At 38.5% G+C, this 27988-nt stretch overlaps 7 protein-coding genes across 7 annotated transcripts in view; 1 reads left to right on the top strand and 6 right to left on the bottom strand.

Moving 5' to 3' along the window:
* The window catches only part of LOC101299987 (wall-associated receptor kinase-like 10-like), an 8205-nt gene extending 6010 nt beyond the window's left edge, over positions 1-2195 (top strand). Inside the window, exon 4 of the mRNA XM_004306236.1 lies at positions 972-2195. Coding sequence (XP_004306284.1) covers positions 972-2195 — 1224 coding nt within the window. The remainder of the gene's footprint in view (positions 1-971) is intronic.
* Positions 2196-2724: 529 nt separating this feature from the next.
* LOC101309369 (V-type proton ATPase subunit D-like) lies at positions 2725-4742 on the bottom strand. Its single transcript, XM_004304452.1, has 2 exons — positions 4546-4742; positions 2725-3726 (listed from the first exon to the last, which is right to left on the bottom strand). Exon 2 carries the CDS (start codon positions 3713-3715, stop codon positions 2930-2932), a length of 786 nt encoding a protein of 261 aa, XP_004304500.1. The 5' UTR covers positions 3716-3726; positions 4546-4742; the 3' UTR covers positions 2725-2929.
* A 1707-nt stretch (positions 4743-6449) lies between these two features.
* Positions 6450-8870, bottom strand: LOC101309072 (nucleolar GTP-binding protein 1-like). The gene is made up of 2 exons (XM_004304451.1): positions 6825-8870; positions 6450-6508 (listed from the first exon to the last, which is right to left on the bottom strand). The coding sequence occupies exon 1, from the start codon at positions 8844-8846 to the stop codon at positions 6834-6836; it is 2013 nt and encodes a 670-aa protein (XP_004304499.1). The 5' UTR covers positions 8847-8870; the 3' UTR covers positions 6450-6508; positions 6825-6833.
* Positions 8871-9412: 542 nt separating this feature from the next.
* On the bottom strand, positions 9413-13220 carry LOC101299699 (citrate synthase, glyoxysomal-like). Its single transcript, XM_004306235.1, has 13 exons — positions 12987-13220; positions 12710-12890; positions 12536-12621; positions 12279-12383; positions 11769-11831; positions 11447-11556; positions 11120-11239; positions 10948-11023; positions 10700-10773; positions 10477-10597; positions 10221-10318; positions 10012-10135; positions 9413-9827 (listed from the first exon to the last, which is right to left on the bottom strand). Exons 1-13 carry the CDS (start codon positions 13218-13220, stop codon positions 9696-9698), a joined length of 1524 nt encoding a protein of 507 aa, XP_004306283.1. The 3' UTR covers positions 9413-9695.
* A 631-nt stretch (positions 13221-13851) lies between these two features.
* On the bottom strand, positions 13852-16875 carry LOC101308783 (hexaprenyldihydroxybenzoate methyltransferase, mitochondrial-like). The gene is made up of 9 exons (XM_004304450.1): positions 16609-16875; positions 16414-16503; positions 16197-16275; positions 15758-15835; positions 15595-15643; positions 15184-15233; positions 14944-15093; positions 14184-14264; positions 13852-14068 (listed from the first exon to the last, which is right to left on the bottom strand). Exons 1-9 carry the CDS (start codon positions 16857-16859, stop codon positions 13952-13954), a joined length of 945 nt encoding a protein of 314 aa, XP_004304498.1. The 5' UTR covers positions 16860-16875; the 3' UTR covers positions 13852-13951.
* Positions 16876-20732: 3857 nt separating this feature from the next.
* On the bottom strand, positions 20733-22406 carry LOC101299409 (protein TOO MANY MOUTHS-like). Its single transcript, XM_004306234.1, has one exon. It carries the CDS (start codon positions 22404-22406, stop codon positions 20985-20987), a length of 1422 nt encoding a protein of 473 aa, XP_004306282.1. The 3' UTR covers positions 20733-20984.
* Positions 22407-24222: 1816 nt separating this feature from the next.
* The window catches only part of LOC101308486 (serine/threonine-protein phosphatase 7 long form homolog), a 3930-nt gene continuing 164 nt past the window's right edge, over positions 24223-27988 (bottom strand). Inside the window, exons 2-7 of the mRNA XM_004304449.1 lie at positions 27076-27124; positions 26804-26927; positions 26063-26707; positions 25785-25952; positions 25291-25680; positions 24223-25195 (exon numbers count right to left, since the gene is read on the bottom strand). Of these exons, the coding sequence (XP_004304497.1) occupies positions 24290-25195; positions 25291-25680; positions 25785-25952; positions 26063-26707; positions 26804-26908 (2214 nt within the window). The 5' untranslated portion in view covers positions 26909-26927; positions 27076-27124 and the 3' untranslated portion in view covers positions 24223-24289. The remainder of the gene's footprint in view (positions 25196-25290; positions 25681-25784; positions 25953-26062; positions 26708-26803; positions 26928-27075; positions 27125-27988) is intronic.

Below are 27988 nucleotides of genomic sequence, written 5' to 3'. Positions count from 1 at the left end.
CGTACCTAGAGATATATATATATATATATATATGTATATATATAAACCAAACCCTTGCAGCCGAACCTAGCTGCCCTCTTTTCCATCTAGATCCGAATCACCTCAATGCCATAACAACTTTCTAAATCTAAATTGTATAGAAAAGGAACTAACCTTAAACAGCCTATATCCTAATAAACTGAAAATATATTTGAAAATACATTCCAAATATATCTAGAACTATCCATATAAAAGATGAGAAATATAGAAGGAAATCCCAACCTATATGGCAAGAGACCTTCCGAATAGGAAACTTCAATATCTTCTCTTTGTCACTATTTTCGAAATCTTTGAACTCCATCAACTCATGGAGGCCAATATATCTTCAATATCAATGAATGCGAAGATCCACGACGCCCCAACATATGCGGTTCGGCCAATTGTTCCAATATCCTTGGAAGCTATGTGTGCTACAGATACAACCCACAATCTCGGCCATTGCAGCCGATTAAGCTAGCCATTATAGGTATGATCAATGACTATGCATTTGTAAATCCTAATTTGTTGAATAAGACAATTTGGTTAGCATCTCCAACAGTTTCCTATTTTCTTGATTTTATCAATTTTGAGAAATATTGGGATGTTTTGTGGTCCAACAGCTTCTCCATCTCATTCTCCAAATTGGGGATGGAGAAGAAAGAGAAGCACTCCTTCCCCAAAATTGCAGCAATGTTCCAACGAGAAGTTTGCATATATATAATATTTTATTGAGTATTTTATTGTTACAAGAAAATATATAATTTTTTTTATCATAATTAATAATGATGTAGCATGTTTTATTGATGTAATAAATACCGGAATATTTTTGGAGATTTTGGCTTTTGTTTTCCCATTTTAGAGAAATTTTGAGGGAGCTGTTGAAAATGCTCTATACAAAAAATTAAAAATAAAAAGCTTATTAGCTTCTTTATTAAGTTACTAAATTATACTAGAATTCAGTTCTCTGTAGTGTTTTTGGACTGGTTTTTGTAATCACTGGCGCGTGGTACTTGCACAAAGTCATGAAGAAAAGGAAAAACAAAAAGCGCAAGCAAAAGTTCTATACACAGAATGGTGGTTTGTTGTTGGAGAAACTATTGTCTTCTGGTGAAGTCAATGTTGAGAAGATTAAGCTGTTCGATGCAAAGGAGTTAGAGAAAGCCACATGCCGGTTTAATGCAGACAGAATTCTCGGTGAAGGAGGCCAAGGTACAGTTTATAAAGGAATGTTGACAGATGGAAGAATTGTTGCTGTCAAGAAGTCGAAAATAGTAGAGGGAGGAGAAGTGAGTCAATTCATTAATGAAATTGTCATTCTTTCACAGATTAACCACAGGAATGTAGTTAAACTCTTGGGATGTTGTTTAGAGAGTGAAGTCCCCCTATTGGTTTATGAATTCCTACCCAATGGCACCCTCTCTCAATACATTCACAGTCGTGATGAGGATTTTCCTCTCACTTGGGAAATGCGATTACGAGTTGGTGTCGAAGTTGCTGGAGCCCTTTCCTACTTGCATTCATCTGCTTCAATGCCCATTTACCATCGAGACATTAAGTCTTCAAACATACTCTTGGATGAGAAGCACAGAGCAAAAGTTGCAGATTTCGGGACATCAAGATCGGTTTCCATTGACCAAACCCACCTTACCATGACACATGTAAACGGGACATTTGGTTATCTGGACCCTGAGTACTTCCAATCTAGCCAGTTCACAGATAAAAGCGACGTTTATAGCTTTGGAGTAGTCCTTGCGGAGCTCTTGACTGGAAAAAAACCAGTCTCTGTAGCAAGGTCACAGGAAGGGAGACAAGATGGGACAAGCCTAGCAACACATTTCATTGTTTCCATGGAGGAGAATAGCTTGTTTGATATTCTTGATGATGAAGTTATGAAGGGAGCTAAGAAAGAAGAGATATTGGCGGTTGCTAGTCTTGCAAAACGTTGCTTGAATATGAAGGGAAAGAAGCGCCCTACTATGAAAGAAATAGCAGTTGAGTTGGAGGGAATTCTAACGTCATCAAATAAATCTTCTGATGTCGAACAGATTACAGAGGTTGAATGTCCCCAGACGGAAATTGTCGAGGCTTGGGATGTTGTTTCCACATCAACAGGGTCACATTTGGACACTGGTTCATCATTAGATGTACAACCACTAATGTCTTTCAAGTCATTCTGATAAAGTGACTTGTGTGATATTTCCCTCATCTGTTTTCGGAACATGTGTGAATATTTAAACTCTCAACTATGTGTGTAAATACTAAATTGTAATTAAGTTCATTTTGGGGCTTGATATGGTGCTGATTTATTCATATGGTGCTGATTTATGTCTTGCTTGTAATAAGTATACAACTCAAGCTAGCTGGGTGGTTGCATGATGTAATTTGGAATCTTGAATCACCTCAGTAACTTTAGCAAAGGGATCAACAGAAAAAGTAAGTAAAGAATATGAGCACAACTCATGGATCTTGGTAATCGAAGTAACAGGAAAAGAGGCTGGGGATCTGTGAGTACAACAACTTAAGTTCATATCCTCTCATGCTCTCCACAGAAACACAAAATTCATTTTGTTCTTTGGTTTTGAATGATCTATACAATGTCGAGCCTCCTCCACATTGTATAGCAAACCATATCTACCTAAAACGTATAAACAACTTCACATGCAAAGCAGCAAAGAGGTATATGTAAACAAACCAAAGACCTTCCAGGCAACAAAATCAAAACCTCGCACTGATGTAAGTTTAGTGACAAATAATACACAATAAATAGAAACATACATTAGGGAGATGGAGCTTTTATTTGGTACATGAAAGACTGTCCAGCTAAATAATAATAGAAACTTACCTCTTAACAATGAGAAGCACAGCCCGAATCACACATTCTAAGAAGCAACATTTAAAGCTAGCATCCCGATCAGAAAATGATATCCTCGTCCTTTCCCATACCTCCAGACAACAAATTCTGAGCTGAATTTAGTGAAATACCCTTCTTTAAAGACAAAACTTCTGCAGCCTGTTCTTCCGAGAAGTTCTTAGCAGCTGCCATCTGTCTCTCAATTTCCCTCTTCTTAAATCCCTGTATCTTCTTTAACCTGAAGAAGTCCTCCCTTTCCAGCTCATCCAACTCTCCCTTGATATAAGTTATCGTATTCTCCAACCTAGGCTTCACCACATTCTCCAGAGCATTGACCCTGCGATTTGTGCTCTTGATTGCTTCATCAAGTGTTAAAAATGATGTTTGAAGTGAAGCAAGCTCCACAAGAACCTCAATTGCTTTCACATAAGCAGCCTTGCACAGTTGAACCTGTTGTCCACCTCTGGCCAATCCAGTGAGATCATTCTTGGTCTCACCTTCAGTAAAGTACTCAAATTTTGGGAGCTTTACACCAGCAACATTCTCTTGCTTTGATCGAACTTTAAGAGAGGCAGTGTTGACATTCTCGAGAACAATGTGTTTGATGTTCTCACCAGCAACATACTTGGCTTCAGTAAGAGCAAAGGAAGAGGTTTTCATAATATCACCCATTGATTCTTTGGTAGACACAATCTTTTTAAGAATGGCACGAAACTGAACAGTTAGAGCATCACTCTTCTTCTTGAGGAGAGCATGACCTCTAGTCGCCCCAATAAGACGAGCTTTCATAATCCCAAGCATTGTAACAGTAGGAACCACATTCAAACGCTGGCTTTGCCCCGACATGTTTTAAAGACCTAAAATCAGAATGAATGTAATCAGTATCAGTATCCAAAAGAACAAAACTTCAATTAGCCAAAGCCAAATGTAAGGAAACACAAGGAAAAGAAAATCAGCATATGTATAGCTCATAACGCTGGAAGTATAGACAGCAACACAAATCACTTCAGTTTCTAATCCAATTGGACCAACTTACCATAATTAAATAATGAAGTGAAACTTTTGAAACACAAGAGTTTTGACATTCTAAAAGATAATTCGTTCATATCCACCCCATAACAGCCGTAAAATTCTCAACACTTTGTTGCCTATCAGTACATCCCATGTATAACAAATACAAGCACCAACACTAACTCGTTTTTTAACAGAAAAATTCCGATAGAAAGCTCTCTAAACTCGAAATAAACATATACCGAATTATGCAGCAACTCTTTATCACAAGATCCCCAAAACAGTATCTTTCAATTCCTCATCAACCAGAACACATTCATGAACCTTGCCATATTTCACAAATCCAATTCCAACCTAGAAATACAGAACCAGCATTTGATCATCTCATGAAATCAAACAAAGTTTCACCGCATTTGCAAAAAAATCAACTTAACCTAATCCGTAATCAACTACGCCCAATAGAGCTCCGTGTAAAACTAAAAAAGCTCAGATCAGATTCAAATTAGTTTCTTTTTCACAATCCCCAATTCTAGTTTTCACTCCATTCAATACTTGTCTCATCAAACAGACACAATCAAACATAAAGGCTTCTTTCAGGGAACAGATTCAGCAAACGAAATTGTTGATCCAAACCGGAGTGAGAAAATACAGATCAGAAATTGAACCTGGTGTGATCGGGTTCAGTGATAGTAAGGGGGAGCGGAGAGGTCTTCTCCGGACCGGAAACTCGCCGGCGGTGAGTGAGTGAGAGCGAGAGAGCGGTGGCCAAGAGTTTTGAATCTAAAAACGAATGTGAAATTTGATCTTGTCGAAACGAAGCTTCCGTGATACAAATTGGTTTGTGTTGTGAATCGGGTTCGGGTTATTGAAGAGACCCGCTTCCGGTGCCTACGTGGCTCTCTCCCGCTTTAATTAGCTACCGTTAAAATAAACAAATAAATTAAATGTTTTGAAGAAAATGCAATGATTCAAAATCATCTGACATGAAGTTGGGACAAATGAAAATGTATCATATATATGTTGAACAGAAAGACTAATCATAGAAAGCCGAGAGTATTAGACTATTAGTCCAACGATTCTTTAATCAACTGAAAACTGTAGAATTAGTCCACATTAAGAATGTAAAACCTACTTGTATTCGTTTGTTTTATTTCTTGAAAATAAAAGAGATGTTAAGAATTCATCTTCACTTGTCATCTTAAAAGCAAAGAGGTTGAAAGATCGGAGGAATATGTCACATGAAATGATTTGGATAACACATCAATGTTCAATCATGCATTCATAATTTAACCGATCTTCTTGAAGTGCCAACGTGATTGATAATAGTGTGTCTGCAACACCATATATGATTCTTCAAGTTGAGATTATATTAGGTTAGTAAATAGGAAATAAGTTTGTCCTTAAGTAGTGATGAATTTTGTCTTTTAAGTACTGATGACAATAGCATGATCCCAATGGTTATTGGTTAACTTAATCACATAAGATGATTGGAGTACTCGCCCACAAACAAACACCACAAAATGAAGTATCTATTATAAACCAGCAAGGTAGAACTAAATATTCATTTGAGGTATTACAGAGCTGAGAACAGAACTATAATATAACACCAAATGAGAGTGGCAAGAATCTCAAGAAGATTCAAAACCTTTTGACTGCATGTATTCACTCAGCTAGAGCAAAGATTACAACCAGAGCAAAGTTAAAGGAGTATATAGTGGCCTCATTAAACCCACCAAAGGAAGAGTACCACACTCCAAGATTCAAAACTCAAGAACTCGCATCAGCGACTATAACAGAACTAAGCCAAACCGGCACTTGTAACCACCAGTAAGTAGGAAATGGAACTGACAACGCCATTTTAGCTACGCAATAGGCTGCCTTATTGCAATCTCGAGGAACATATCTCCAATAACAGAACTGAATATGACTGATAAGAACTTATGCTTCCTCCACCAAGCCTCCATCTGCACTAAGATCTTCTTCAGTTGCATCCAGCGCTTTAAACACATTTTTTGCATCACTTTCAATCTCCACCTGTGAAAAGCCGGACTAAACACAAAAGTAGAGACCATTTACCAACGCCAGCAACTCACATGTATATGGACTGACTAAACCACAGCCTGGGACTGCTAGTATACCCACACAATCACCAACTTTATTTCTGCACACAGCCCTGTACCAAAGTTCCCTTCCCTCACATTGATAGCTCCATCTATATTTAGCTTAATTGCACCATGTCTAGGCTTTGTCCACTTCTGCATACTCACACAGCAGAAGCTCCATTTAGTCCGACCTTGTCACTCCCAACGCAACTCTCTGTCTCCATTCCTGCTCTAAATTACATCTATTTCTTTCCATTCATAATTTATTTTCTTTCTTTGTTTTTTTTAACACTTGATGAATGTTTTGTGAACAGAGGCAACTCCATTTCATATAAATAAAAACAAACAACAATTACTCCAAATTGTAAAAACGGAATTCAAATTACACACTAAAGGGTGAAGGGTGAATAAAAAAACAGTAGTAATAATTTCACCATCTCGCATTCTTGCATTCTATCAAACAGGAAATGAAACAACAAAGTCCTTCTCCAACAAAGCATAATTCCACATTCTTTGCAAGACATTCCTGCAATTAGAAAAGACACGCATAATCAGGAATCATTATATGAAAATCAATACCCTTAAAAGAACATCAATTCAATCAGCAGCTAAGTTACGAATCCGACTCTCTGGACATTTCCTTTAGGGAAAACAAAAAAAACTTGAAGCTGGTCATACTAATTAGTAAATATCAGAATCAATAAAATTAAACATGGTACAATCTCTTCACATTCTTAGATTAGAGCTAGTTCAGGTATTTCATATGTATTAGTATGAACAAACAGAGTGTAACAACGTAATTGATTTGTTTGACAAAGAAAAGCGATGATCATATAACGTACCTGAAATACTTAGCGCCTTTGTGTCTTTCCATTTGAGCGTTTACCAGAGAACAAATGTTTTGGTTTCAAATTGGGAACAACTCTATCTGCCTCTCCACGTCTAGCATTCTTGTTTCTGTTCTTCACAGATTTCCGGGCCTTGTGTAGTGCTTTAGACTTTTGATCAGAGTCCTTAAAGCCATCACCACGGACAACATCAGTAGGGAGCCTTGATCTAGACCTTGAACGAGGTCTAGACATCGAGCGCAACTTCTTCTTGACTGTATCCACATCCATATGATCAGCACCATCTTCATTAATACCCTTGTCATCAACTGATCTCTCTCTCTTTCGGCCCCTCATAGAAACAGATGTGCTGCGGGCGCGGTTAATTGCCATACTAGGATCAATTCCCAACGCTGACAGCTGCCTCCCAATTCTCCTTGATGTGAACTCCCTGTCCTTGTCAAATTTCCTAGGCACTGTTGGTCGACTCTCCGCTGTACTTTTCTTGATTCTATGTTGTTGAATCAGCAGTCTTTTCTTTTCCCTTATCTCAGCCAATTTCTTCGACTCTTCTGGACTCAACTCAGTTCCACTCATTTCAACATCATCATCCACCTCAGCCTGCCTGATTCCTTCTTCCTGTTTTAACTCCTCAAGCTTGATTAAAATATCAGGATCAACAAAGTCAAAGACGTTGTGCCCGTCAAGAATTTCAGGCATGATATCCTCTTTCCACTCGTCATGAGCTAGGATATAATTCTTCTTCAAACTTGCAGAGTATACACCTGCACCACCATTTTCATTCTCCAAATCCTTCTCAGTAGGTCTCTTTTCCTTCTCTGCTGCTTGCTTAGCCCGGGCTTCTAAAACAGCCTGAGGTATACATACAGGCCTCTCCTTGTGATCACGTGGTTTTGGCATCGCAACATGAAAACGATTTAAACAATCATTCATCTTTTTAGATTTCATCTTCAGCTCAACTCTCTGATTCAATAACCTCTCACAAGCTGCATTCTTTACAGAAATAACCCCGTCCTCGGTCAAGGTGCTCATGGTCAAGAGCGCATCGCCTTCTTGACCAATCACAGTCTTCATAGCTTCAGATTTCATCTCTGTAACCAACTTCATGTCTTCCTCGGAAATGCCCTCCAATGGCTGCAAGTCAGTCTTGTTGCAGACAATAATCAATGGCTTGTTCATGAAGAGAGGCTTAATGCTGTGAAAAAGGGCAGCTTGTTGGGCAATGGTATAACCGCAAGAACCTGATATGTCCAAGAAGAACAAAACAGCAGCTCTCAAATGTGCCAATGCTGTGATGCAGCACATCTCAATGATGTTACGGTCTTCAAATGGCCGGTCCAAAATCCCAGGTGTATCAATAACCTGGTACCTCAAGAACTTGTAATCTGTATGCCCCACAAATAGTGACCTAGTAGTATTAGCATAAGGCTGGACATCAACATCGGCCCTAGTGATCTTGTTGATGAATGAACTCTTTCCAACATTTGGATAGCCGCAAATCAATATCGTCCGGCTGTTTGGGTCAATTGAAGGAAGCCTTGCCATGTGTTGCCTGATATCTTCCAGATAAGCTAAACTAGGGCCAATCCTCCTTATAACCGTTTGCATACGGCCAAGCGCAGCACGCTTGAGACTCTTGCATCGGTAAAGCGAATCGCCATACTTGAGCAACTTGACATAATCGTTAGCAATCTTGGAAATAAGGTTCCTGGCAGTGTTGATCTGACCGAGCGCGAGCTTGTAATGGTCCTTGTTGTAGAGAACATTTAGGAGATCGCCATAGAAAGGGTGGATGTCATCCAGCCTAGGAAATTCATCAATGATAGCAGAGAGCTTGTCATGAAAATTAGTCTGGGTGTATTTCACCTTGCGCATATAAAACTGACGCAGGCGATTAATGTCATAACCCTTGTGGACTACAGTTGGGGTCTGCCGCTGGGTACGAGACAGGATAATATCAATCAAGTCCTTCCCACTGGGGACAACAGTCATCCTCTTGAAATTATATTGCACCATCTTTTCTTATTTCTCTGATTACACAAAAGAGACTCGAGTTAAACACCAAACTCGATCCGAAAACCAAAACAATAAATCAATAAATCTGAACTATGATTTGACAGAAACAATGAGAAATCTACAGCGTGATGATTAAATCTGAAGCTAAAGAAAATGATAGCAGAGGAAACATAACACCAAACAAAGAAAAGAGAATTACAGGAGACAGGGATGCGCGGTGTCAAAAGAGCAATTTCTCTTGGGAGAGACAAGACGAGGGGCCGAGGGGGTTCAAGGAGTCCGCTATATATAGTTTACGCTAGGGTTTTAGGTTCAATTGGGTCGGGTCGTTTTGGCTACTCGGGTATGGGTTTCACGTCGGTTTTTATTTATTTACAATTTCACATAAACATGTGACAGAATGTCCAATAATGCATTCATAGTTTAATCCATCTTTCTTTAGGTGCCAACGTGATTGATTATAGCTGTGCCTGCAAGACCATGATTCTTCAATTACTAATAACTAGAGCATGATTCCATGATTATTGATTAACATAAAGATGATTGGAGTACTATCCCCACAAACACAACATAAATTGGAGCATGATATCTATTATAAGCCAGCAAGGCAGAACTAGAAACTCATTTGAGAGGTATTAGAGCTGAGAACAGAACTATGATACAACAGCAAATGAGAGTGGCAAGAATTTCAACAAGTTTCAAGAATACATATATAGACACCAAGGTCTGCTTATTTAAGCTAAACCAAACTTAACCTAAGCGCCTCGGCGATTCTGCTTTGGCAGAAGGCACAAGTTATCATGAAATTTATTTTCTTCCTGTGATGTTCTACATGGGATAACTGAAGACCTAAACTCCAGATCCAGACAAACGACGCTTAGAGGCGTTTGAAACAGAAACTTGAGACAGTTTGTCTCCATCACTGCTTACTATCCGTTCTTTCAGTGGCATATAGTGCCGCAGCCACGCCCCAACATATACCTGAATAAGAGAAAGGAAAATCTCAGAAACAGCATGACCAGAAAGACAGAAACATAGCAGACAAATCATACAAGCAGGAAAGCAGCTAATGATTAAGAGTTTAAGACCTAGAAATCAATTACAAGAAACGGTGGAAAAAAGGAGGAACAATGTTCAAGATGCCTGAACTCAAAATTGAACAAACCTGTGCAGGCCTCATAATCTTCGTATCAGGATCATCCAGGGATTCTCTCCAGTGTGACAAGTAACCAGCCATTCGAGGGATTGCAAACAAAACTGGGAAGAACTCCGTTGGAAATCCCATTGCCCTGTTTACCAAGATGTCAATACTTTCTCACCAGTTACAAACAGGAACACCCACCAACTTCCATATTATAATACAAGGAAAAGTACCTATATATCAACCCAGAGTAGAAATCAACATTTGGATACAGCTTTCTCTTAACAAAATACTCATCAGATAGTGCAGCTTTCTCCAAAGCAACAGCTACCTGCAAATGACATAAGCACTCAAGGACTTTACGGTGTATATTCAATATAATTCACAAAGAGTACCAAAAGCCTAACAGGATTACAATAACTGCAGTTGATCTCTCCCTTTCTCTCTTCCTTTCTTGGAGGAGATTTAACATGGAGATCAGAAAAGTACCTCAATTAGTGGATCCCTTCCAACAATGGAGAATACTTCATCTGCCAGCTTTCTTATGACCTTTGCTCTAGGATCATAGTTCTTGTATACACGATGCCCAAAACCTGACATCTTTCGCTTCCTGGATAAATAGGGATCAACGTTTAACAATAAAACTTAAACAAAATTTCCACACAAGGTCGTTTTACCAGTTACTAAACCAGTTAAGTGTAAGCATATATACCTGCTCTTCACGCCCTCAATGAACTCTGGAATGTTCTCAACAGATCCAATTTCACTTAGCATCTTAAGCACAGCCTGCACAAATCAAGGCAAGAACAAGATAAATACTATTTGCAAATCACAATGATGAATAGAAGAGTACACATCACATTAACTTGTACATTCCAATCTTCCAATTGATTTGACTTAGAATTTCTGTTTTGAAGCAAGAAAACATTGCTCATAAAAACAAAATATATAATCGATCACCTCATTTGCTCCACCATGAAGGGGACCATATAGAGCTCCAACAGCTCCAGCAAGGGCAGTGTAAACATCCACACCACTACAAATACAATGCCAGCCGTGTTATAAAAGAATATCTCTTCATTCTGGTTGCATTTTCTGAAGTCCTATTTTGTTCAAAGTCTGAGATTCATACCTTGATGCCAGATGACGAGCAGCAGCTGTTGAGCAATTCATCTCATGTTCGGCATGGAGTATGAAGAGAATGTCCAGTACTCGGGCAAGTCGAGGATTTGGTTTGTAAGCTCTATTGCCCCTGCAAGTTTGTCAAAAGACGATTTCAATTGGACTGGAGAAGGACCCAATTTTCACATTCCAAAAGTAGCTTTCACCTAAACCACATAGATTAAAAATAGCCTATTCTACTCAACTACAGAAAATATCTGGAGAGAGGAAAAACAATAAACAAACTGTCTAAAAAGACACAAGACGACAAAAACAAGGTACTTCTGTGTTATCTTACAAGGAGTCTAGCATGTATAAGAAGTTCTCGGAATAAGAAAGGTTGTTAGATGGTAGAACTGCGGGCCTTCCTGCCAATCTCAAATAAGCTGCTGCTGCAATAGTTGGTGCCTGCAAATAACTTCACTTTAATATGAGTTTATATGACAGATTCCTAATCACTAACAGAGACTCAGAAGTACAGCCATGCAGCATTTCACATAGGTACTTAAGGCTACATAAGTTGCAGAAACTAATCATGGCAGCTGGGATTATGGTAGCCATATTTTCTAAGCCAGCAACAACAACAACAACAACAACATATCAAAATAGAACAGACAAACCTTCCCAAGAATCCGTGCAATTTGTTTGTCTCTGACTTGTTTCGACTGATAAAGGTCTTGCCCCTATATTGACAAAAAACACATAATCAGATATAACAGAATATTCAAATTGTCACCTTTATTTAATTAACATTGCCCCCAAAATGCATGCAAAAAATCTGCACATTTGATATCATTCTTTTTTTCTTTTTCTTTTTAATGACGTAACATCCCTAAATCTACAAGGATCAAATTGCTGCAACTGAAACTTGGAAAAGTCACTCACAAGAATACCATGTGCTCCATTATGTAATATGGACCATGTAACTAAAATGCTTGAGAAACATCAATAACTCGATGTACATTTTTATTAATGAGGTGATGGGTGACATCCGTAAATCTACAAATTGGGTAACTTGCCACAACAGAAACTTAAAAACATCACCCAGCAGGACAAAGTCATGGTTCGATATATCACTTCCACTCACAAACAGAATATTCTCAGGAACCAATAATACTATAAAAACTTACTCTGAGGGCAGGATTGGCATCAGGATGAAAAACAGAAAGAGCACTCATTGCGCTGACAAGTACACCCATTGGATGTGCATCATGAGGTATTGCTTGTATAATATCCTACAAAATGAAAAAACCAACACTTTCTCAGGCAGTTACAAAGTTGATTCTATGCATAATGACTGATATAACACACTAAACATAATTTGTTCTTCACAGCAAAAAGTTCATATAGTCGATGAATTTCTATAAGAACAACTAAAGACACTCACCAAAATCCCCTGTGGTACAGCTGAATGCTGAGAAACAGCAAATTCCCAATCCGCTAACTGGCTTTGAGTAGGCAAATTCCCATACACTGCACAAAAAGAATTCACAGTTAAGCAAAGAGATATCTCTATCGAATTTCAAGCATAGTTACTATAAACAGAGAGACTAGTACTCACTGAGGAGATATGCAACTTCTAGAAAGGTACTACTCTCAGCCAATTCCTCAATTGGGTAGCCTCTGTACCTAAGAATCCCCTCATCTCCATCAATATAGCAAATCGAAGATCGAACCGGCGCCGTGTTCAGATAACCCGGATCATACAGCTTCAGCCCCTTATCATTCTTCCCCGTCGTAATCTGTACATCCCAACAACCAAATCTTAGTCAATCCAATTCAATTCCGCACCCAAATTAGAAACTCTACAGTCTACACCAAACAAAAAAAAATGTTACCTTTTTGAGATCAGTGGCTTTGATGGTTCCTTGTTCGGAGACTTGGACCTGGTACCGCTTACCGGTCCTCTCGTCAACGATGGTCAAACCGCCGCAGAGATTGCCCGGAGGTGGGACCGCGGCCGACAAGCACTGCGGCTCGAGCTCCGTGGGCTCGGCGATGGTGGCGGCGGCGAGATGGGCCGTGAGCACGGCCAAGCGGCCGCGAGCTCTTACCGGAAATTCAGCTGACATCTTCGAATTTCTAATAATCAAATTGAAATGTTGAGGAAGCTTATAAAGAGAGGAGAAGAGACGTTTCTTCTACACTTCTTCGTCCAGGATGTTACGGAAGATCAGATCAGTGACACCAAGATTTTTCTTTTTTGTTTTATACGTTTTATCTTTTTACCGTTGCAATTTCTTTTTTCACCGTTGCAATTTTTACCAATCTGGACATTTGTGATGGTTAAAACGTGCCATCGACCATTGTAGCGCGAAAATAAGATGGATCAGTGGGCCCACGGTGACGCGGCAACTTGTTCTTCTCGGGAAGCTCAAAAAGAAACTGGATAATATTATCCACGTAGTATAATAAAAAGATTATCTTTTTTCTTGACAATAATAAAAGGTTATCTTGAATCTTGATGCCTTCACTTTCCAAGAAATTTTTCGATCCACGTTAACCACCTGCTATATTTAGCTGCGAAATCAAACGAACTGAGACTTTACTTGTGAACAAATTTGATGGGGGTGCCGCAACGGCGTTCATGTCTAGGGTTCAAGTCCCAGAGATTCACTCCAAATGAAAACGATAATCTGATTTGCAAGTTATGTAATGGGATGGGGTGATAGCAGCTGCACATTGTTCAGTATGACAAGATTTGTATACAATTGGCTTTCTTGCTCATTAGGTTAAGGATCTTCAAAGATAATGTGAAGGGAAGAGTTTTCATTCGAACAAAATGGACGAGAGTTTGTTGTATTTATGAAGTGGATGTTTCTGTTTTGGTAGCATAAGCGATAAAGTTTACACTAATATCATCGGATAAAGACCATCTTCCTGTCAAAGGGTTGTATGCAAATCCAGCCATCTCTTGGACCTGGACAAAACCAACAAAACAGCAATACAGATTTATCAAATGTGTAGAGGTAAATGTAGCTATGCATGTAGCAGGAATTAACAGAGGCAGCAGTAAAGGGGTTGGTTTGGCTTACCGAAATAGAAGCACGCTCCAGGATCAGGATTAGTTCTTCAGGAGTAAGGAAACTGGACCATTGATGTGTACCTTTAGGAAGCTGCAAAGAATCAATTCAGATCAAGTCAAAAAAATGTCATCTTCAAGTTAAAACCTATAACCAGAGATTTAGAGAATGCTTGTCTATACAGGAAGAGTCCATCATTCATATAGAACATCTTATAGCTTTACATGTTTTACTTGCAAACCTAACCCAAGCTAGACTTAAAAGTGAATATTATTTCATTCATAACATATTTTGAAGTTCTTTTTCGCATATGTTAGAAACTCACAGTGAAATAGGCATTACTTTTGAATGACTTCCATGCAAAAGGGTCAAAATGTATTCTTCGAGTTTATTTTCTATATAGGACAAAACAGAATGGGCTTTCTTAATATCCTTGCATAAATCCGGAACACAATACTTGCATGGATGAATCATAGATTATAGATATTATTGAGAAGGAGAATACGCTATATATGAGGATCACCAACTAATAAAACCACATATCACTCTTTTATGGGAATCTCTATCATAACTAAGTACACAAGTATTTATGATAGCAAAGTAATGAGATTGTAATACCTGAACGTAACAAAAAAGATGATCAGGAAAGTTACAAACAATCGAGGACTACATTTAAGACTAGAACACAACATGAAGCAAGACCAATTTGAAGGAAACCAAAGATGTTGTATGGTTAATCAACTTCAGCACAAGAAAAGGAATAGATAGATACCCAGTGGAGGATATACTCGGCAGCAATAATTGCAGTAGCATATGCTCTCATAGAACGGTTAATAGTTGAAATCAAAGTAGCTCCATCGGGAACAGTCAAGGCAGACAGAGATTTGCAGAACTCAGCAGGATTAGCCACATGCTCAATAACCTATGGAATAATCAATATGCACACAAATTGGATACAAATCCAAGATAATTTGAACACAATACCTAATTGAGTGTACATGCAAGAACATACCTCTAAAGCAAACACAGCATCGAAACTCCTCTGCTCCTCAACTAGTTTTTCTGTGCATGATTGGAAAGCACAAGCCTTGAGTTTAAGAAAAGAAAAGGTACTGGAACTAAGATTACTTACTACTTGATAGGAAATACAATCACCAAATCAGGTTATGTATTTGCCTAGCAATGGGTTTTGAACTTTTACCACCATAAATAAAATTTGATACCAAACCGGACACCACAAAGAATCATAATAGCAGTTACATTATAGTACATGTCAAACAGAAAAATATATTTTGTGGTTATTGGTTGGATATTACTCACTACTATACCAGATTTGCAAGAGATTAAGTACAATCGTATGCACACTAGAATTGACATAACCAGAAACTTTACTAAACAGACTATGAACTAGATTAAGATGTACCAGCTGTTGTGCAATGATATTCAATGCTTGAGGTCACCGGATCCAAGTCCTGTGTGAATGACTAATGTTTAGAAATATCCTAATGTATACAAAAAAGTCACTTGAACACCAGAATTACTCAAACCATAAAAGTAAGAGTTATGGTTCAAGAGAATGGTCATACAGCATGAAGGCGAGCTATCTTGATATTTTTCTCAACAGCATCAACTCCTGTTACAGAAGCTCCCATCCGTGCTAAAGGCTGAAAGAGATTGAAGAGCAACATCACCCCTTGACCAAATACATTTCAGCTAAACTATCAGTTTCAGTTACAGTATAACATAACTAAAGCAGCTGATCCAAGCTGGTTTTGATCCAACCAAAAAAATGACACATGATGGGCATACAAAATGCAAGTAGATTAATTGTAATCAAACATAGTGGTTCATATGCCGTGAAAACAATGCAAGTAATTCGACCAATGTCATGGAGAACAATGTGTCTATCATAGACAACTTCAGCCAGACAACACCATTTGATCACCATTGCCAAAATGCCTAAATGACTAATCCGAAACTAGGCATCTGCATTGAAGCGGAACACAAGATGATGTATAATAATACCTCAGAAAGAATTCCACCACCACAGCCAACATCAATAAACTTAAGCCCTTCAAATGGCCTAGCAGATAAGGGATCCCTCCTGAAATCGAAAACACACACGAAACTAAGGAACACCGAAAACCATCCCTTTCTTATTAACTTCTCATGAATGCTTCAAATTAAAGTTCTTTATAACCACTAAACTCAAAACTAGAGCAGAAAAGAAATGAACTTTGACCTGAAATGGCGACACAGCGTGGAGCGAATGAAGGCGAGCCTTGTAGGATTCAGCGCATGCAATGGTTTGAATGGTCCTTCTGAATCCCACCTTTCTCATATAGAAACCATCACACAATTTAGAATTTGATTTCGTAACTGAATTTGATCTAAAAATCAGAGCTAAAATGCAGGAATTGAAGGAAGTTAATCTCACCAGGTTCCGGCAATGGCGGCGAACTTAGCGAGTTCCGTCTGGTTGAGCGACGACGGCGAGGGAGAGTGAGGGTTTTGAGGCGGTGGAATCGACGGAGGCTCTACGGAGGGAGGAGGCAGAGGAGGAGGCGCGTCGGAGAAGAGCCGCGTGGCATTGTGCAAGTTGAGGAATCGAGGACGGTGGAGGATGGAAGAGGCGGTGGCGGTGGGCAGTGGTCGGAGTTGCTTCAGGAGCTTCCAAGTCATGGCCATGTGTGTGAAGTTTTCTTGTGACAGCAAACAGAGCGAAGAGAGAGAGGTTTTACTAACGGTTTGGGTTTGGGTTCACAAACGAATCGGATCTGCATTCGGGTCTGTATTTTTCGTTGTGTTTTTTTTTCTTTTTGAGACAAGGAAAATGTTAAACATGAATAAGGTTTGCCATCACGTTAGCTTCCCGGAAAATATGGTTAAAAGCAGTGGAATCAAAAATAGTAACTAAAACTCTGATGTCTTGAATTAGTTTGATCAATCATTAAGTTGGTTCGATTTGTCTTTTTATTATATGGCTCACAAATTTGAAATCTCTTGACCTTAATTTTGATAAATCCCTTCTCCTTAGCTTTAATCACAATGTCTATGTCTTAGCCTCAAAAAGCCAACTAAAGCTTTTCAAATGAATTAGAGGGTGTCGAAATTTGTCCTTCATTGACATCTCGAATTATAGTCACAAGCTGTCAAGTTACTTGAGACTTGAGACTGAAATAACAGTTCTTTAAACCAATTAGAGAAAACAATAGAAAGATTCCAAACTTGTTTAGTGAAACTAAAAGATAGTTTTCGTTATCGTTGTTACAAAGGAAACAAGAGTTATCATAGGCAAACCTAGAAATTCAATATCTTGTTTCAAGCTTTCCTTCGATCAAGAGCCAATGATATGGAAAAATGTTGAACTCAAATCCTCGTACTTATACTTTTGTTGAAGAAGAAAGACGAGTGGGATCTTACTACCATACTAGACCGAAATTGATGCCCTCAAACGTAGACCTAATTACATAAGAGATTCACACAACTATCAACAGAGATTAGGTGCACGTCCAACCGTAGGCCGGAAAAAGTTTCATCAAATCACGTTTAAGAAATTGATCTGAAAGATATTAGAATTAATTTGGATATAGTGTTTAGCTTTTTTATTAGGATCTTCATCAGATTCGTTATTAAGTTTGCCAAAATGGCGAAGTATTCTAGTACAATCACGCAGGCAAGAAAGGTCTGGAACAAACAAATAGTTCTTTTATATGATCAGGTATAGAAGACAAGAGATCAAATAGTTCTTTTATATGATCAGGTATCCAAGCAGGGGCGGAGCTATCATGAGATGAGATGTGAAGGCCCCCCCCCCAACACTTTTTTTCCTAACAGTCTAACATAATTACTAAGCCATTAAAGAAATAGAAGAAAATCAGCTCATTTAACTACATTGGAACCCCCTAGGTTAGAAAATCTGCTCATTTCTCGTTCATAAACAGAAAACTAATAGTTTAGGAAGAAATTATTGGCCAACATTAAAACATAGGAGATAATTAAAACAACATACTATTACCTACTTACTTATAATTCATTGATCATACATTAACATTTTCTTTTTCATGATATGATAACAGTAAATCATGTTATACTAAACCTCAACCCCTCTTAATTTTAAATCCTAGCTCCGCGGCCTCTGCCTCCGCCACTGTATAGAAGACATCAGAAGAAAATGAATGTGGGAAATCAAAGGGAGGCCAGGCTTGAACTCTCAGCTTATAGTAGTAGTAGTCCAGCTTGAAAATGCTTAATTACCATAAGAAAACAAAGCACAAGAACTGAAGAAAGGGATGAGTGCATGTCTTACATAACATTACAACTCTTATATCCACAGTTATATATAGACTAAGCTCTCTTTTTGGTGCTTACCTTTATATAACAATCATAGTTCGACATGAAGACGAACATTTCTTAAGGTTTTATATGTATATAAACAAGTTCAATAATATTTGTCAACAATTTTGAGACTATATCAAATAATGCACTTTGTAGCTAGGAAGAAAATCCTTCAATACATAGGTGAATTTATTTGAATAATTGCGAAGCACTAGTACGTACTATGTAAAAATAGTTGCATACTGACTGCAATAATAATATCACCGGCCACCTCTCTGTGTTGTCCCCTCCAGGCTCCAGGACATATATATTTATAAAGAGATCTAGAGATTGCTGTGGTTATATTCGAATTCATGAAAGATCGATCAAAAATGGCCCCTGAGATGATGTGTTGTGTTCATAAAGGCGCACGCCCCTCGCACTTGCATGATTGAACATTACATTGTTGAATCTTAGTTGCAAGTATCTAGCTCCCTTCTCAAAGTAGGAGAAAGGGAAAAGGAGTAGTACAGAGATAACTATTTCCAGATTCAAAGAAAAGAAAAGAAAAAACCAGAAGAAAACCATTGTAGTGTAAAACCTGGTACTTCGAACACACTACTGCTTATCCACGTGAAACTTTGGCTCCACAAAGAAAGTGACACACACAGACACAGTTATATCTATCAGCTCAAAACCCTATCTAGGGTTTTCGTTTTCTTTACCCCACCCCCACGTACATCTGCATAAACCAAACCCAGTATTCGCAGAAGGGTCTTCTTCTTTCTTCTTCATATATATTTGCCAGAATTGGGAGACACAGTGATGAGGCTTCCAGGCTTACGGCAGTGATTATTCATGGATGGAAGCATGAAATACCGATGGTGGTCACATTTATGGCATTCGAGAAGGGAAAGGGTTCGAGGGCGTGTGAAGGTTTTTGGATTCTACTTGTTTGAACTGTTTCCCAAAATTGGAAATAGGTATTGATTCTTCTCCCCATTAGTTTATGATGGGCCTTCACTTAATGTTTTCATGAAAATTCACCGTCATCAAAGCTATGTTGCCTATAATATACATGGAAAATATATCGACTACATTAGTCATGTATGGTGTGTTGTCAAATTACGACGTATCTTAGAATCAAATGTTAGGTATGGACGTATAGTCTAATATATTGTACGTATTATAAGATTATGAATCGTAGCTATAACATAATAATAGACAATTCAACATTTACAGAAGAAGACAACAAGACAATGGTGAAGGCTAACCCTAGCAATGAATGGGGTATGGGTGAATTGAGCAGTGCTATTAGACAAAGATGTGAGGACCCTATGTGGGACTTTGAAGCATGAAGGTTGAAGTTGTTGCAAGACATTAACATTCATGAGCAAGATGGGGTATATGATCATATATAGGGTTGGCTAATTCAGATTCAAAATGCAATGGGGTAAGTAGGTCATTTTGAGAGGGACAACAAATAAGAAAGCAGTAATTGTGTACGAAAAACACTGTTTAGTAAACAGTGAATTGTTTTCAATTTGTAAAAAAGGGAATATGGCATCCAGCTCTATAACAATGTTCATATGTCCTTGATATCAGTCCTCTCTGGTGCTGCTGTTTCATCAAGCTCCACAAGGCGTTGTCCTCACTTACCCCACCATTGTGGTTTCTTTTTCACTTTGTTTGAGTTTGTTTTTAAGCTTAGAGATTTGAAATTGTGAATGTGATAATGTACAAGCTTGTTACTCGTTCAAGTGTAAATTTGGGTAAAATTGACGTTTCAGACTGATTTTTCTACCTTCCAAATTAGAAAAACCATCACTCTGGTCCCAACTCCCATCAACTCTATTAAAAACCTTCATCAGAATCAACATTAGTCTTGTGAGTCTGTGACATATAAGATGCAATATAAAGACAGCAACACATGTTCCGCAGAAATTAGTGTCAGGTGATGCTTTCTCTTGCATGCCAATAGAAACCACTCAGTTAAGTGTCAAAATCAGAAGCACCAAAATTAGTATGGTAATATTTGCACAGCCATACAACAGGGTCTTTCAGCATTTGATGCAAAAATTTGAACCAGAGGCTCAAATTTAACTTCATCATTCTAGATCCAAATGCAACCCAAGTATTTTACCTTCTTGATATAAAGTTTTTGAACCACAACATGATCGGCTTTATGAATTATGACTAGAGCACATGGCTTGATTTTGAAGAAATGTAGCAGACAGGTTACAATCCAAATGCATTTTCACTAGACCCAATGATCTATAGCAAATAGGGCTCTGCTAAAAATGGAAACTAGTATAGCAGAGAAACCTTACATTTCTTCTAAACTTGGCAACTGATCATACCATACTCAGAGTCCCAGGCTCTCAGGAACCCATGAAATTCTTACAATCTACATATTTAAAACTTCTACAGAGACCTGCTACATAATCATTAAGAAACTAGGCTGGAGTACAATTGTATACTGTAAGATTAAGAATATTACACTAGAAACAATATCTGATACAATCCCAGAACACATAAAGCTGGTGTAAAGAGAAAGAATGGTTTAGAGAGCCCAGATGAAGCTTGAGAGTTCTTCAATGGCAGGATAGCAGAACCATTGCTATTGGTTCCACAAACATTAACTCCAATCTTCAAGCTATATGCTTCAGAGGGACTCAAACAGAGACTTGGGTTTCCACTAAGATCCAAGTTCCTTCCCAGCCTACTTAAGAAACTTGAATTGAAAGGCACAACACCACTCAGCATGTTCCTACTAAGATTCAAGTGGTAAATGCGTGAGAGACTGCCAAATCTAAGAGGAATTTCACCGGTTAGACGGTTGTTCTGCAATGACAAAGTGCTCAAGTTCTTGAGCTGTGAGAAGCTTTCTGGTATAGTGCCTGAGTAGCCAGAATCAGCAAGCCTGAGTTCTTGAAGTTTCACCAACTTACCAAGGTCCAATGGCAGAGTTGTGTTCATTGGATTAGCATCTAAAATTAAGTACTGCAAACTTTGCAGTTTCTCCAAACCTTTTGGGAATGGTCCATGCAATTTGTTGTTGCTCAAAGCCAGGAAGTTCAATAAAGTGAGCTTCTCAATTCCATCAGGAATGCCCCCAGTGAGCAAATTTGAGCTGAAGTCAACTTTCTGAAGCAGCCCCAGTTCCCCTATTGTGTTTGGGATCGACCCAGTGAGCATATTGTAGCTCAAATCAAGGCCTTGAAGGTTTCTGAGACTGCCTAGTTGGACTGGAATACTACCTGTCAGCATATTGTAGCTCAAATCAAGGTGTACTAAGCTGCTCAACCTGAAAATCTCCAGTGGGATTTTTCCGGTGAGGCGGTTTTGAGACAATGTAAGGATTTCAAGGGACTTGAGAGATGAAATCTGAGGTGGGATTGGACCAACTAGTGCCGGATTCGATCGGAGACTGAGCTGTTCAAGTGAAGAAGCATTGGAGGCTCTTGAAACAGAGAAGCTGGTCTTAGTGTGAGTGAAGCAGTTGAAGAAGAACACAGATTGAAGATGTGGAAGGGCAGAAATTTGTGAAGGAAATGTAGCTGTTCTCTTGCAACTTGGATACGGATGATTGCCAAAGTCAAGCCTTGAGACATGTAGGTGGTTGTCTGTTCCTAGTTTGCACTCGATTCCGGGCCATGTTGAGCCTGGTTGACATGGTTGGGAAAACGAGACTCTCCAGGTATGATCAGAGGACATGGACTCCATGATGGTGAACAGAGTTTCTGCTTCAGATGGAACCATATTGATGGTGTTGGTAGAATGATGTGCATTTGAGTATGAGACAGAAGGAATAGAAGAAGAGAGTGGGAGGATCAGAAGAAGCAGAACTAGAGGGAAGGAGTTTGAGAAGGAACAGTACATTGTGTCAAGGTATGGAGGCTTGGTCTGTTGCAGCATTTTTTCTGCTCTGGTATCAGCTTAAGTGTGGAAAATGATTGAGTGCCTCTATGTTTGAGTGAGGGAGAGAATCTGAGAGAGAGCTGTGAAGGAAGTGATTGAGGCGACAGGTGGAGTGGTGATAATCAGAAGAGGAGGAGGGGGGTCATGACATTTGAGTGAGAAGTTTGATTATATGAAAGCTAAGGTAGGGTCAAGAGATTGAGAGAACTAACAAGGCAGAAAGTTGAGTGTTGGGAAAAATAAGGTGCATGTTTCATTTTCCCAAGGCCAATTTGGATTTGGAGGGATCATTACTATTCAAAATATTTCTTTTACAAGCTAAATAATTGCAGATTACCAACACTAAGCAACTAAGCCTATAATACCTAGATGGGTTATCAGAATGATTATTAAGTTAATAGTACAATAATGATGTCCTTAACATGATTCCTAGAATTTGATTCAGTACAATAGTGAAGTTAAGGAAGTTAAGTACCCTTCGTTATAATATAGAATACAGATACGAGTCTTTCCCATTGCTAAGATCTGTACCTACCCATCTTGGGAAAGACCAGAGCAGTTGTAAAATTATAGATTACCAAATCTTTGCTTTGTGTTTCAGTACTTTCTTGTTCTTGCATTATTGATAAAGTTCAACACATCACAGAAACATTATTAAGAAAAAAATAAAAAATTACCTCTCCTACCTCAGAGGAAAGCCCTTTATTACTTCACTTCCTCATCTGCTGAACAAAACTCAAAAGCACAAATGTTTTTGCTCTTTCAATTCTCAAATCCTAAAGCACCTCACTCTCATACTTCAACCTTTGATCATTGGGGATCATCTGTTAGTTGGGTTAATGACACTCAGATTAGATTTACTAGTACATTATTGGCATTATGTGTGTGTGTTTCACAATAGTTACATTGGAATTGTACCGCTCATAAAAACTATTGTGATTCTTGTCTGCACCCAACCTCAAATTCAGGTGCTAAATGTTGAGTTTAGTAAACAAAAACCTTAAATTTTACCGATGTTCCTCACAGAAAATCATGACAGAGATTAAAAAAACAGAACACAGCAGCTCAAACCTAACATGGATTATGGCCGTCAAAGTTGATACCCGCTTTTTCAAATAGGCGAGCAAGGTAAGGTACCTAAATTATTGAAGAACACATCAATTTGGCACACATCCAAACTCTCCCATCTGTCTTAAGGAATATGCTTCCCAGGTAAAAAAAGGTCCATCAAACTGAATCCAAATTTCTAAGTTTGTCCTCGTACAAGTAGGAGGGGTAAGACACATAGCTTATTAGAGTTTCTCGTCTCCTATAGGTTGTAAAGTTCGCAACAAGCCATTTATAAACGCAGTCTGAGAAGTGGGTTTTGGAAATGTCCTATGTACAAAATAAGATATGGAGTATAGTTGAAAGATTAGTTGATTAGCAACGAGCTAAACAAATGCAGACACAAGCATAATCAATGGCATGAAACTCTTGGTATAATGTATTTAGATAAACCTTAATTGATAGAACACTCATCCAGAAATAAAAGTTTAACATTAGGCTGGAAACACACTAAACTTCAGGACTCTACTTCCAGTATCTAACAAGTAGATCATATGCAATGAAATCTCAAATGTTGCAAAGCAGCATATATAGTACACTGAACAAGAAGGAAACAAAGCATCGTATTGTCAACTAGCCAAATAATCGACAGCCATATATACAGTGATGAGTATGTGATTGCTAATCTTGCAATCAAATAATAAGAACCTACTATGCAAGGCCAGCATACTCAAAATATGATCGAACATACAATTGTGAACAATATTAGTCAACATCTTTTAAATCATGTAGAATGATTACCTCAGCAAAAATTTCATGATAGCACCAGTACTTCATACTACAACACTATAGTCGTTACTCTGGTTTGCAATATCCTGAGGAATCTCAAGAGAAGACTCTGGAACCTCTGTTTCCAATTTAGCTGTTTGTCTATCACTATCAGTGTTAAGTTCAGGAAGCTCGGAGTCATCAACCTTTTCAGATGCTGGGGATAGATGAGAGTCAGTAGCCTCCTGTGTTGCATCACAAACATGTGAATTGTCAACCTCCTCATCTACATTGCAAATCTGTGAGTTGATAACCTCCTCCGGTTCATTACAGAGTTGAGAATCATTTACCCTCATTGCATTACAAATCTGAGAATCAACCTTAGTTGAATCAGAAATTTGGAAGTCTTTGACCTCGTTCACTGCATTACAAATTTGTGAGTCAATCATCTTTTCAGTTGCTTCAAAGAGGTGGGTTTCATCGACCTTCACAACTGCATGGCTTAGCTCAGTGTTGCATTCCTCACCAGTCACCTGGACCAGCTCCGACTGATCAAAACCAATGTCATCATCCCCATTGATCATATGCAAAGCAGTGACCTCATTTTGAACAGGATATAGCGGCAAATGATCTTCCTCTCTATGTGCATGATATGATTGTAACCGATCAACCACAACAGTGGCACCAGCAAACGGTGATTGATCATCTTCACTAGCAGTGTGATATTGTAATGGATGATTTTTCCGCAAACGTTTTCCTGCACCTCTTCTTCTTACCCTCTCCTTCCCTCTTATCCTTTTGCCAAGTTCGTTTTGTGGGGTGGGTGACACCATGGATGGACCACCAATCTGGTCCCTCAAACATTCATGGGCAATATACCTGATCCTCGATATTAACTCAACTTGTTCAGGATCCAAACCCTTTGTCGAGAATGTATCAGCTATGTGCGCAATATCTCTCAAACCAGCATTCTGCTAAAGTTAAAATGTAACCATATAAGAATACTGATTGCTTTATCTTCGCACTTGACAACTAAAAGAATAATAATAATTAGTCTTACTCTTACCGTTCTTTGAAACTCAGATGAGAGGGATATAGGCCTCCCAACAAATTTACGTGTAATTTTCAGGTACCACTGCATGTACTCACTTTCATCTGCATCATCATCCTGTTCCACAATATGAAATCGACGCTCTAACCATTCATTGAGCTCTGACTCCATTTTTGCCGACAAATCAACTCCACCATCAACTCCGCGACTTTTTCTCTCCCATCGCTCTACGTCCTGTGGGATTGACTGGGAGTTGCCAAATTGTCTTAGACAACGATCTGGGAGATGCCTTTCTGCCTTGTCAAAGCAAATTAGCATTGTTTTCGACTTTGCTAGACCCAGAGTACTCAAAATTTCTTTTGGGATAACACTACTGTCCACATGTCTATAAGGACGCCACTCCACCTATTGGTCAATACCATACCAAATGTATTATGATTCTACTCTACATGATGGGAAATATATAATATAAATTATGAATAGAGAAAAGAAAAAGGAGACAAACTTACATCGCATTCTTTCATGGAATCAAGAACTTTACGGTAAAAAACTACATCTCGGTTTGTTGTAGGCCCACTTTGTTTTCCTTTCCAGCAAAGCACAAAAGGAAAACGGTCATGTACTGAATCTTGATTGAGCTTTGGTCGTCCAATATTCAGGTAAAAGTAACTCCAGCACTGTAAAAATAAAAATAAATACTTACAATCAGAATAGCATAGACAAGAAACAACACAGTAAATAGCTAGCAAATGAGAAATAAAAAAAAATGAGGAGGCCTCTAAATAACCTGGAGAAGTGTCAGACAACCACTAATTGTACTTTGAGATCTCAGAGAGGCATTGCCAAGTGCCCTGTACAAGAATGCTAAGGCTGCTGCCCCCCAGGCATATTTCCCACATTGGTCAAAATCTTCAAACAATGGAAGGTACATGACAGGGACTTTATTCCCAGTGGTAGTGGAAAATATTGTACTTCCAACAAGATATAAGAGGTAGGCACGTGTGTGATACTCAATCACTTCAAGTGGAGCATCTTCAGGACAACGCGAAAAGAACTCTTTCAACCAGCTTAGCTTTACCATTCCACCACTAATATAACTAGACTCTGGTGTTTTTCCAAGAAATCTGTCACAAACCGAGTTACAGGTGGTATACGTAACACCCATTACAGGTTCTCCATCAATTGATAGTCCGAGCAATAGTGCAACATCCTTCAGGGTTACTGTCATTTCTCCAACATTCAGGTGAAAAGTGTTTGTTTCCCTCCTCCATCTTTCAACTAATGCGGAAATGAGTGGGTTGTCTAGACTAATAGCAGGAATCAATCTTAAATAACCAAATCCAGCCTTCTCTACCAACTCTAATTGTGTTTTCGTCAGAGTCCATTGATCAAGCTTTGAAGTGTGTTCGTGGCATCTAAGTGCACCACGCTCCTGTAAGTTTTATGCCCATCCGATTGGTAAAACATTTAGGTAAATACAAACAGAACAGTAAATGAATAAAAAAATTTATTTAAAGGTCTACACCACCTGTCCATCCCAAACAGCTGCGGAGACATGCTTGTCCTGATCATAAAGCACCGAACCATCAATTGGTCCGGGATTTGTCCATTCCGCCATTGATAGTTCCTCCATCACCTACACTGACATAAAACTATCCACAATGTACAGTAAATATTACTATTTCCACAAACTAACTAAAGAGAAAAATATAAGTTCATAAAAACATACGTAATCTACTTAACTCTGGAACAAGCATTTAAGAAGGAACTAAGTATGCTCAACATTTGGCTCTAACTTACATCAAATCAACAATGCATGAGCTTTAGCTCCAGTCAGCTTCACTTGCATCTGGTGAATTTACAGATGATCAGAGAAGGAAAAGTCTGCGACTCCAGTTTGTTCTGACTCGAGCAATTCTAGTATTAATAAACTTGCCTCTTGTTCATATTATACTTAATCCCAATAATTTTGTTAACATGAAAGAACAAAGGATATCAATTCACAATAGCTTCCCTAGTGTGTGCTTAACAATCAGTCTCAAACATCTTCCTTTCTGTCTCGTGTTTTACAGAAACCATATTGTTAGAGACTCAACGAACAACATCACATTCCCTCAAGAGGAACATAAATGAATCGAATTCATCATGGAAACAAATATAACCCGGAAACTTCTCCCTCCAAAAAAAACCTTCCCGTTACATAGAACGGACTTAAATTGTGAAGCTACACTGAAAAGTTCCATAAGAAAAACAAAGATTTCACATTTTAAAACAAATAAATCTGGGTGAAGAGATTTTCTTTATCTCTATAAGATAACATAGTGTATTGCATACAGTAAAAGCTAGATTTCCTTTCTTTCACACTAAATGGATTTCACTGAAATCTCAGAGCCCCAATTCATGAAAGACTAATCCTTTTACTTCACTGGTGTCTTCCTAAATCCAAATACAATTCAATTCTTAATCTCCTTTAACATGAATTACAACGATCAAGTATGAAGGCTACGAAACTTGATCAACATCATCAAACCGAAACCCTAATCAGAAATCCACAATCATTAACTATCCATTAAAATTTTGAGTCGGTAAATGTTTCGATTCGTATTTTTGGTTATGTTCTGAGATTAGAAGCGAGTCTAAAATTGAGGAAGTGAAAGCTGATGAAACGGTTCGTTTTGGTGGTGGGTCAACGGAAGAGAGAGAGAGAGGAGGT

This window comes from Fragaria vesca, linkage group LG6 (genome assembly GCF_000184155.1).
Source record: "Fragaria vesca subsp. vesca linkage group LG6, FraVesHawaii_1.0, whole genome shotgun sequence".
NCBI classification, from domain to species: Eukaryota; Viridiplantae; Streptophyta; class Magnoliopsida; order Rosales; family Rosaceae; genus Fragaria; species Fragaria vesca.
This window is presented reverse-complemented; position numbering and strand designations above follow the sequence as displayed.